This window comes from Phragmites australis, chromosome 13 (genome assembly GCF_958298935.1).
Source record: "Phragmites australis chromosome 13, lpPhrAust1.1, whole genome shotgun sequence".
NCBI classification, from domain to species: Eukaryota; Viridiplantae; Streptophyta; class Magnoliopsida; order Poales; family Poaceae; genus Phragmites; species Phragmites australis.
The window spans coordinates 26111062-26123203 of record NC_084933.1 but is presented as its reverse complement, the minus strand read 5'-3'; the positions used below and the strand labels follow the sequence as shown (position 1 = coordinate 26123203).

Here is a 12142-nt window from a genome sequence, read left to right as displayed (position 1 = left end):
TGAAAAGAAGCTTATCTTTTTTGTGTGAATGGGTTAAGAGATTCCGTTGAATGGTTAGCTCGGCGCCGGCGGGAAGCGTCAATACTTCAGGTCCAGGAAGCCCGGCTGTTTGTTCCAAATGGCTTTCTGGAAGCTGAACGCGGGCGCGGCTCGGCGGCTGGACCAAAATGGCTGGGTTGGTGTACGTACGTAGCTCTGCTGGTGCTGTAGTGGACCACTAGAAGATCATTCACAGGAGAGGAGACGCGATAGACTTGCTAGGTTTCTCTTTCTTCGTTTCGCAAGTTCTCGCCCAAGCAAAATGCTGGTGAGATTGACCCTGTCTGGACTCGAAACGACAAGTATATACCACTTCAGAACGCATCGAGTAGTTAACATTTTGGTCGACAAATACATGTGAACCCTACACGGGTAGTTAACATTTTGGTCGACAAATATTTTTGGAAGGAGATGGCACGAGCTGTGCCTCTGCACCAAGAAGAAGTAGGGCATTCAGAGATGATCAGATGGGACCAACAAAAAATTATGACGTTTTGGGCCAGAACTACCTGGCGAAGTCAATACTGTACTGACGCGCTGCCCGGTCCGGCGTTACAACACCAGCTTGGATTCGACAAAACACTAGCTGGACTAGATGCAATGTAGTTGCACACTCCAGGAATGAGGGGAGCGGCTGGGGGCGGAGGTTGAGAGTTCTCTACATGCGTTGTTGCAATGCATGCGACGATCATGATTACAGCATCATTAGAATGTGCTACATGATTGATTACAGGTGTCGTTAAGGTACGCCCCGCCATTTCAAAATCAATGTGTACGAATAATTTAATCATGAAGGAACTTTATACTAAAAGACCTAACGTGCATTCGTAAAGCAGTACCGACTTCCGAGAGGTGCTTCAAATCTTCAAAGGATCCAACCCTATGTACAATTGCTTGAGTACGTGAAACTTACAATGAGTAAGTATGTATTAAAGAAGACTCATTCTCTTACTCAAGTATACGAGTATCGTCGTGAATCTCGGTACCGGCACACTTGTTTGGAGGCGGTGGTGTGCAGATGGTGCGGCGAGTTCATTCAGAAACGGATGTGTTTTCTGATGAATTGGCAGAGTTCTCGGTATGTGAATGTGTGAATTGTGATAAAGAAAAGGAAATTAATATTTGAGCGTTAGAAAATACTCGTGACGGTGAAAATGTGGCCTAATAAATCTGAAAGGCGATTCGGAGTTTTGGACCAACAAAATACAGCTGCCGATCACCAACAAAATTGCTTTAGGCAGAAGCCAATTCGGGCACGCGGATTCCACGTAGCTTGAAGCGCACAGCAGAGACAATTCCACGGTTCCACCACGAGGACCCAGGCCCCTTCCGTCCTCACGAACGCAACCCCCAGCATCTTGACAGCAAGCATCAGTGACATCAAGCGAAATCAGGAGCACGTTGGTGGCTGTAGGCATTTCCGTTTCGTGCACCTCTACCTCTTTTCTGATACTCCTCCTCTATCCCTAACTTTGCTTAATTTAATGCATAAAGCAACCAATATTTAACTGATCAATTCCGTGGGGTCGAGCGAGATAAGACGAACTCACCAAACCACAAACTGCCTCTCCTTCCAAGTGGCAATTTCCTTACCATGGCTGCAGCTAGCTTACACTTGTACGCCACAAAGAAAACCTCATCCGCCGACGTGGCAAACAAACATTAAGCGACAAGAAAGGGGTAGGGTCCGCGTGCACATTTCGCGCCCACTAGCTACTTAGCTAGGTGGTATCAGGACGGAAATTAATCCTAACAGACCTGGTCGGCCATACCTAATTTATTTTAGGGCTAAATCTAATTCATGGTATGGCACCTCGTTGTCATAGCATTCATCGATGGGTTAGTCGGGAAAAATTATGGGTGAAAAAGCAAATAAGAAGAAAAAAATGCTACACCATGAATTTGGTCCAACCCTCAAATAGGTAAGTCTCATATGATTATTTTCCTTGCTAGCACCGTACAAGTCTAACCACGATCACAATGAATCATCAGCAGAGAATGTTATCTTCTTCAAGCAACAGGCAACAAAATTACTCTTTTCCATATACTACTATGAGCAGTTACCAAGAATTATGAGTCGCTACAGCTAGGCTTTTACCAGATCAATAACAAACTCATCACCAATCAAGGTAAAAAAAGAGAACGAAAAAAGGGAAAAGAAAGAGCGCGAATTAAGTAACGGACGATTTGGTGAACGGCAATGATGGCACGCGCGGGCGGCTTCACAGGTCTAGCGCCAGGAGGAGACGACGGTCACCACGCGCCCCATCCACCCGAGGCGGAGAACGCCGTTCTCCGCCTTCACGGTGAACCCGGGAGGGGCCGGGCCGACGCGGGCCACGACCTGGTCCGCAATGCCCGCGCCGAGCGCCACCAGCCGGAACCCCGCCATGCCGAACCTGGCGCGCCACTTGCCGAAGACCTCGCACCGCTCCAGCCGGTCGGGGCCCTCCCGGCCCACCGCGTTCGCCGCCTTCTTCGCCAGGGCAGACTCGGCGCGGGCCCTGTCCGCGCTCTCCCGCCCCAGCGTCGTGTCCAGCGAGTCCAGGATGGCGCCGTAGTGCGAGCACGCGTCGGAGAAGCGTGCGGCCAGCGGGGCCGTGTTCGTGTTCAGTTCCTGCTCGACGAGGGTCACCACCTGCGGGCCCAGCGCGCGCACCCGGCGGAGGAGCTCGTCGCGGGGGTTCGCCGGAGAGACGCTCTCGTCGGGAACGTGCGAGAGCGCCAAGGCCAGGTTGACGGCCAGTGCCTCCCCGGGCTCGCAGCCCAGCTTGGAAGCATCCAGCTCTGCTGCTCTGCAGCTGACCACTTCAAAGCGGTACTCTATGCCGGCTCGCTCCGCGAGCTTCTTGAGCCGCTCCCCAACGGTGGGGAGCGTTGCAGTTAGAGACTGCGTGAACGGTGAGGTCGGGTCGGTGACGGCGGTGACCTTCAGGGAGGTTCCCGGCACGCGGCGGTCAGCGAGGTACTGGATGAGGGCCGCGTGCTGAGGGGCGCTGACGTCGAAGTCGACGAGGTGGACGGCGCGGTGGTCGCCAACTGCTTCGACGATGGCGACGTTGGCGGCGTGGAGGGCGAGGCGGAAGCAGGGGGAGATGTCGTGGAGGAGTTGCGACCCGGCGCGTTGCTCGGCGCCGCAGAACTCGGCGACGTGTTGAGCTTGAGCGGAGGCGGACGGAGCAATGCGGGAGTACAGAGCGGCCACCATCATGGCAATCAGCCGCTGCTCCGCGTCACCGTGCTGGTTGGCCACGCGCTTGATAGCGGCCAGATGAGTGACCGCCGTTTCAAGGTTGCCGTCGGCGATAGCAACCGCGGCTTCGGATAGTAGCTGCCGCGATGCGGTCCCAGGGGTCGGCGGCGAGCAGGACGCAGACGAAGACGCCGTGGAGGAGGACGAGTTCGATGGCGACCCCGTCATCACCGCGTTGGTATTATTTTTTGGGGTCGCCGTTGCAGGGAGCCCAGGCGACGGCGCGGCGGTGATGGAGGTAAGCTGCTGTATCGTTTGCTCCCACTCTGAATTGGTCACGGCGGAGCCCGTCCCGCTCATCGCCGCCACAGGCTCGTCGTCGTCGCCTAGCAGCCGCTTCTCCAGCTCCTGCAAAATGAACAGCTCGCTCGATGTCGCCGAAGGAACCGATGCCCTCGACACACCGAGGGTCTGCGTCTGCAACGAAGACGTCACGAGCGGCACCTGCCGCTGCAGCTGCGGCTGCATCAACGGCACCGCCGACCTGGACGCGGTCGTGAGAGACGACAGCGTCGACGAGGGCGACGCGAGGGCCCCTCCGAAGCTAGACCCGGGGAGAACCAAAGAATGAGTCGGGGTACCGCCTAGCACGGCGGCGATGTGCGCCGAGGTGAGCGGCGAGACGGCCACCGCTGCAGCCGTGCGCTGCCTCACGGCGCGGAGGTAGAGCTCCTGCTGCATCGCCACCTGGTGCTGCTGCTGGTGCTGCCACCTCTCCAGCTCGCCTAGGCTCCGCTTGAGCACACCTCCCGCGGCGACCGCGTCGGACCGCTGCTGCTGCTGCAGCGGCAGCTGTATCGCTGATCCGAGCCCGTAGGCATACCCCTGGCGCGGATCGCGCCACGGCGCACCTGGCTCCATGCAGACCGGAAGGAGAGGAGCAGGAGAGACAGGAGGCAAGGAGGAAGGCGACGAGACGAATCTACCGAGGAGGGAGGAATGGAATGCTAATGGTTACCTCCAAATGCTATATGGCCACAACAACAACTACGGCTCCTCCAGCAAATGAGAACCGGTGCCATTCAATTCAATTTGCTTCCCCTAATAAAACGCCCCCGCTGCGATTACGTTTATAAAGCTAACCCGCCGTTTCGGATCCGACACCGATCCGGCTGAACTCCCGCTGACGGCATGGGCCCGGTATTGGTGGTGGGTGCGCTGGTGTTTATCGGGAGGCGTTCTGGCGGGTCCCGCCCGTCCCGCTTTCATGCAGGATTTAATGCGAGGGCAGGGTGTGGGGGTGGTGAACCGTGATGGGTAGTGTGAAGAAATGGAAACGAGCAGAGCCGTCGCGTTATCACGTCACGCAACTTGGCTCGCGATGACGCCGTCGCACTCGCGCCTCCTTCCCGCGCCGAGGAGGCAGAGGCTAGTGGGTGGAGAGGACCCGGGCTGCTGGCTCCGGGTGGCGCCTCACCACCGATGCCTGCCGGTGGCCGCCACCACCGGTTTTGCCGAAACAGCCCTTCAGCTTCCTCGTGTTTCCAGTTGCAAGCAATCTCGGCGAGCCGCACCCGCATGGCCGAATGTGTCTTCTTGCACGGAATTGCACGGGAAGCCACCATTCACAGACAGTGGGACCGGGAATCCGAAGTTGGGCCATTGGATACTTGGATACACCAAGTTGCTTTCGGAACTTTGGTACACCAAGGCGACATTGGCCAGTCACCGAGCGGGCCACACGATTAATCCTGGCTAGCGTTAAACGACCAAGATGCCCCTGACAGATTACGTGATCTGTCAGGACGTGGAAGGACGGGAAGAGCTAGCGAGGGTAATCTCGTCAAACCGGGAAGGATTTTCTTCTGGAGCGGTGTCTGTAGGAGGTTGCTTGTTCGGGGTGCGTTTGGAATTAGTTAGGAAACCGAAATATCCACCCAACAACCCCGTACCTACCTTTCTGTGTCCAGAACCCTGATTCTCTTTTCCGTAGACCAGCGTATGTTCATACCATTGCACGTATCAGGATTCCACATTAAAATTACCAATTGACCCAAACCCGTATGGACGCGAATTTGGTATCTTCATATCATCTGCTGTTTCCGGTGTTCATGTTCGGTTTATGAATTAAAAAAATTATTGCTCCGTATACCCTACTTTTATATTTCATGCAGTTATCGAAGTTGAATACACCCAATAGTACAAGTAATAGTACACTTAGTAGTATTTAGTTAGTTGAATGTAATGGGTAGTATGGTCCTGTATAGTGTAGTATAAGTAGTTTGTATGGTTAGATGTATGTGATGTTACAAGAAGATGTTTAGTTGAATGTATTAGATAATATAAGAACATGTTTAGTTGTTTAAAAGGCATGTATTATATCCATATATAACTTAATTATTTTATAAAAACAATATTTCTTTATATTTATTATTATCAATAAACCATGGTAACTAGTAGTAATCATTACTAATTGCAGTTAATTATAACTTAAGTTGTGAATAATCATCACTAAATACCTACAATAATAATTAGTTGTGATTAATAACATTTAATTGTAACTAAGTTTAATTAAAACTCTTTAATAACATCGGATAGCAACTAATTATTACTAACAGCAAGTGATTAACGGAGTTGACCGAACATGTTTAGGATCTATTTGCCGATTTTGCTATATGGCTCGATACAACATCCTCTCGATATATTTTAAAAATCTAAACCCTCTCATCCGAAACAACGTAATAGGATTGAACAAATCAAACAACATACTTAGATCCTAAATCAACTTATTTATATATCGGTTCACTAGAGCAACCAAACACACCCTTACGTCATACTCACCCTTGTCCAGAAGACGAGCGGGTACACGAAATCCCAGCGCGAACATACTACGGTAGACGCCGGGCGACACGTGTGAGCCAACAATTCCGAATGTTCCGGTCCCATTTGCTTCAACAGCACCGACAAGCGAACCCTTGAAGAAAACACGCAATGACATATGGGGCCGCCTTAGTGGGTCCCGCAGTCGAACGTCTTTTCTTCCGTCTATGTTGAAGCGGAGAGGTCAACATCCCCACTCTTGTTCCGTAGCACCGGCGCAGAGGTCCCACCTGGTTCACGTTCCAAAGTCATGACCTGCGCTGCATGGGGCAAAATGCTAGACGCACCTGGTCTGCCCACATGACTCTCTTTTCCTTCTTGAAATGGAATCTACAATTTGGTGGAGTGGGGACGAGCTACCATGGGGATTAGTGCTCATTTTCCTCGTGTCTACTCTAATGAAAAAAATGGATCAGTCACTCTATATGGAAAAGGATTATTCAACTATGCTAGTGAGTCAGGGCCTCAAGAGTGACATGCTCATTCAATCAGTTAACTTTGTTAGACAATGTGAGCGATGGCAATAAGTTAGACCTTGATTTTATACACATCGTGAATTGATTGTGTAATTAAGTTATAATTAAAGGCTAATTAGTAATTACATTTTTGATCGAGGGCTAAACGTAAAACAGTTAGATCTCAGATCGGTTAGCGCCATAAACTAGGAGAGCATGCACAATCACGTCATTAGTGTTGAGTTAACAATTGCTCCCATATTTTCATCTCCAAACCAATCTAGAGGGCGCTAAGTTGATCTGCAGGCCGATCCACGTCATTGGGCATCACCTCGGACCTTGTCAAGCCATCTACAACATCTAGACGGGATGACTCCACCAAATTCAGGTATTCATCCCTAATGCTACATTAATTAGCTTTTGTTTTTTGTGAGATTAGTGAAGTTGTTATACTTAAGATGAGTTCAAAAATCTAACACACAATTAGTGAAGATGTTGTACTTAAGATGAGTTTAATAATTGTTGGCGGAAGAAAGAGTCTTCTGCGAACAGGGTGCAACGAGAGCCAGCCACTGGAACAGCTCAAGCTTGGAGAAGAGAACGCTTAAAGTGATGCTAACCCCCTCCCCCAGCACTGTGCGGCCACAATTGGTATTTATATTGTCATCGAAAATATAAGTGTACAAGCATACCCCTAAGGGGTTGATTATCACTGAACAAATAGGACATAGGGTCAGCCTGGTAAAACACTATATAGGCCTTCAACTACACTGATGACATTACCTAACTGTGGCAGTGACAATAGCGGCAAGTGAACATAGTGCTTGGCGGTCCGTCATCTACAGCGGAGGTCCTGTCCAGTCTGAAGGGTCTACCTCCAACTAACCTCGGCGTTGAATGTCGATCACTTCGTAATAGCTAGTTGGTGGTCGGTGGGGCCCGCTTCTCACTAGTCCTACAGAGGGCTTGTTGCTCCCCTAAGGCTTCGTAGGTGAGCGGTCTCTAGAGGTCTGCCTCCTCCGGAGGCTTAGGTCTTCATGGCGAATCGAAACCCAGGGTCTTCAGAGTCATTCCAGAGGCCATAACGGTCCGATGGCCAAGTTGGCAATGGTCTCCCAGACTCTTGCATTCGGGTGGGATTGGAGGCTCCGGGAAACGGAGGTTGGAGATATTCATATTTAGGCTAGCGGAGCCAAGGGCGTCGGGGTTCCTTGATGGTGACCTAACAATAGCAACCCTTCATGAGGGAGGCCCGATGGAACTACCAGCCCCACGGTCTTCAGAGCAGGGTCTCTGACAATCCTTTCCACTGTTGCTGGGGGTTCATCGTTCTCCGGTTGTTTGGAGTCATTTCCGATGTTGTTCTAACAGTCGAGCTGAATGCCTAACGTCACCATCAAGAGAGGGCTTTCAATGCAACATGCGGTTAGTGGTGCAGTCATGTCATGCCAGGGAGCATATATGGATCATTGGGGAAGGATTTATGGAGTGTCGTAAAGTCAATGCACATGTGTCACTTACCATTATGCTTCTTGATCAGAACAGGGTTCAACAGCTACTCAAGAGTAGATGACTTTGCGGATGACCCCAGAGGACATCTTGCGGAGCCCCTAGCACATAGGCTTGGCATGCGGGTTGACTCGAAGGGCATGCTCGATGATGCGATGATCCACTCCAGGGTGATCGTGCAGAGACTCAGGGGCTTCCCGCCCCTGAGTGAGATCTGTCTTGATCTGAAAAGTCTAGTCGGGGTGGAAAACTTGCAGGAACACGGTTGACATCCCACTCCGGTCATGGCATGGGAGTGCCATGGGGCTCGAGGCTCTCCGAAGGTGAGCCTATGAGGGCCCTTTTGGTCACATTGTGGATGTGGCGACTATCGAGTGGGATAGGGTGACCGGACTCAGTGTGCCTTGCCAAGTCTTGATTGTCATGGATGGTGATCGGTACTTGGGGACTGGGCACCTTCATGTAGAGGTAGTTATGATTGGGGGTCACTCAGAATTTGTTCAGGATACCCCTACCTAGGATAACATTATACGTGTAAGGTACATCCACAACATTAAAGGTGGCCGCTTTGGTACGTGCATCAGAGCCCTCGTCAAAGGTGACAAGAAGCTCTATCTGCTCCAAGGCGTCGATGGGGCCCCCGTTGAACCCTTGGAGGGGCCTCTGGGATGGAGAGAGCCAGCTCTGCGGGATGTGGAGCTAGTCGAAGGCATGCACAAGGAGGAGGTCGATAGAGCTCCCTCCGTCGATCAGCACCCTTCAGACTTCGACATCGACGATGTTGAACGCAGTGACCAGGGTGTCGATCTGGGGGAAGTTCACACCCACAACGTTGTTGAAGGCGAAGATCACATGCGCTTCGGGCCATCCAGGGACACAGCAGTGGACACTGGTTGCCCCGACATGGTAGACCCCACGTACATAGTCTCGCTTCTGCCGCTTCGAGTAGCCACCAGAGGTTCCGTCTCGGGTTATACTTTGGGGCATAATATTGCATTTTCATACATATTGATCATGAAGAGGCATAAACAAAATTTAATAAGTTGTTTAGGTGAAGTTGACCACTTACTAAACAACATTCTAAATTGTGTTTATGCTACTTAATTAAACCAAGCTCTGATACCACGCTGTGGGGAACTGTCCAAATAATATTCTAATTAATCATCAGGAGGATCATTATTTATAATCACAACCTCGATGATTAAACATAATATTATCCCGGTAGTCCCGGCACGTGTTTTGTGCCCAAGATCGAAACACATGTCTTTCAACATTTAGTATCACAACATAGCTTAAGAAAAAAAGAGAAATTAAAGTTATATTATAAGTTCTTAACCATGCAACTATTTTCAATAATTTACATCAAAAGGTAAAAATATCTATACAGCGGAAACATAAATCTATACAACAAAAGAGAGTGGAGCCACATGCCCTTAAGCTTAACCCCAAAAGTACGACCTTCGAGAGTAGGATGCACTACTCTTGCTCGTCACCCTGATCGGCAGACACGAAATAGCCAAATACCGGCTCTTCCTCACCAGCAGCACTGAAAACACAAGCATGAGTACGAAGGTACTCGCAACATAGCTCGACTCTAAGGATTATGTATTGAGTCATTAGTAAGGAAAAAGTCACATGGTTAAATTAAACATAAGCGGTAAGTAACTTAGACATATAGGTGTGAGCAACTAACTTAACCAACAAAACATAATTCTACCCTGCAAAAACCAACTGAACATAAGTAATTGGAACCATTATGAACATACATGTAACAAAAATCAACTCAACCATCTCACACATATTCAACCATCAACCACAAGCGAAAACTCTACGACCGGTACGGATGAAACAATCACATGCTCATGACCGAGAGCACGACATTTTAAAATATTTTTATACCCTACAAGGGATACTCCTTTACCCATACAACACGAGGACCATACGGCTTGTGCCACCCATTAAAGTCCACACAAGGGGTACTCGTGACAACCTTTCTCAACAAGTCTCAACCATTTGAAACAAGCATCGCTCGGTGTGGAGGTGCTAGAACTACTCCCGGAGCAAACTAGCGCCTCTATAAGCCCGCCCACTCACACCGTCGATGTTCAGATCTAAATGATCACAACTACATAGGTATTCGACTCGCCTTACCATTAGATCGGTATGTTGTGAGTAAGGTAAGTGCTAAAACCAACAACACCAACGGACGACCTTAAACGATGCAAGCGGTCTACAGTGTCCAGGTTCCTCTCCCGAACTGCCCTCCAAGACTTTCCTCTGGAGCAGAAAACACCCCTAACACCGCTCACATCTCGCCTCATACTCACCACTCATTCAACCATCTCAACATCATTAAGCATTTTGTATCCATAAGTGAGCCCTATGCTCGTGAATAACTGATGTGACATCGTTCGACTTCTAATGTTGACCTATGCATTGCTAAGCATGTCGAGAGACGCTTAGACATCGACCAATCTATCAAGGCTACAAGGATATGGATATGCAATTTAATATGGGTTCTACCCCACCAACTCGACACTAACTTACTAACCATGCAAACATACATAAGACATAACTTATCAATTTTAGACTTTATTCAATTGAACAAAAGGATACAATATGCTTAGTTGTTTGCTTTCTGCTTAGGTAGCTGCATATAATTAATCAAGCAACACTCGCAGAAATCTGAAAGATTAGAGGCGTCTTCAACCTCGGTTGTAACACGCTCCGGCTCCATGTTCACTAAAGAAAAGCGCATGCAATGATGAGCATGAGTGAAATGCAATAATGCATGCTATAATATGCATATGATAAATTTCTATAAAATATGCTATAAAAAGTATGAAAATATTTTTCCTAGTTAGAGCAAGTCATAAGGAGACTACCAAAATTGGTTTTATTCATTTTGGACATGTAACGAATTAGTGGCGAATTAAAGAAGCCTTAACCTAATTAATTCATCTTAGAAATTTAATTAACTATTTCATGGTTAGGGATATTTCTAATGAGTAGAGGAGGTTATTATGAAACCAACAAAATTAGTTTCATAATTTTTGAAGCTACAAAGAATTTACTATAAATTTTAGAATTTATCAGCACAAAAGAGAGAAAAAAAGCTAATGAATAGTCAACCCGGATACTCCGGGTACCGGAGTCTCCAGATGACCCTCCGGGAGGGGTCCTCTGTTATTTTTCGGCTGGGAGTCGCCCGGACCCTCTGGGTTAATCCGGATTCTCAGGGTGGCTCCAGAACAACCCGTTTGAGAGGAGAAAAACTTGATCAAAATGATTTACGAACTTCTCCATACCAAAAAGGAAATATCTTAAAGCTAATTCATGGGTCCTAGAACTCACTACCCAACCTAAAAACTCAATTCCTAACTCAAATTCATCCAAATCCTCAAATTAGGTCTAAAGCATCAAAAATACGTAAACTTCACCACCTGGCTCCAAATTCGGATTATAACCAGTCAAATGAGTATCCAAGCCATGAGAAGCCTAGAGGACTTACCCAAGGTGCTTTGACGAGGTTAGGGATCACCGGGAGAAGGAGGAAACAGTGAAAAATCGAAGAACTCCAGTGTTCCTGGAGCTTCAACCAATAACACCAAAAGACAGCAAAATCAGCTCGAATCCTTCGGGAAAACGAAAATGAATTGGAGGAATTGATAGCTTATGAGCTCATGATCGCAATGGTACCACATGATTACCTCCACTCCTTCTCTTGAGCTCGGATTTGAGAGAGGAAGAGAGAGAGCTTGAGAGGGAGAAAGGGGGCAGCAGCCCCTTGCTTCTTTGGCCGGTTGAGCACGGGAGAGGCATGGGTGAGGGAGCAGGTGGGTGGGCTGCTGCCTAGGAGGGAGAGAGAGAGGTGGTTGGCCCACTGAGTGGGGTCCACGTGCTAGAGAAAGGAGTCCACTTTAACTGCGAATTCTATTCTTCTCTCCTAAATTTCTTTCTCTTATATAATTGACTCAGAACGAAGTACTCTAGTGTGTAAAAATATTTTACCTCAAATTTAATTATGACGCTAATGATATATGATTAAGCTTAATCACACGATTAT

At 48.7% G+C, this 12142-nt stretch overlaps 1 protein-coding gene across 1 annotated transcript; it reads right to left on the bottom strand.

Moving 5' to 3' along the window:
* Positions 1-1940: 1940 nt before the first annotated feature.
* On the bottom strand, positions 1941-4369 carry LOC133888610 (scarecrow-like protein 8). The gene has a single exon (XM_062328914.1). It carries the CDS (start codon positions 4151-4153, stop codon positions 2270-2272), a length of 1884 nt encoding a protein of 627 aa, XP_062184898.1. The 5' UTR covers positions 4154-4369; the 3' UTR covers positions 1941-2269.
* Positions 4370-12142: the final 7773 nt, after the last annotated feature.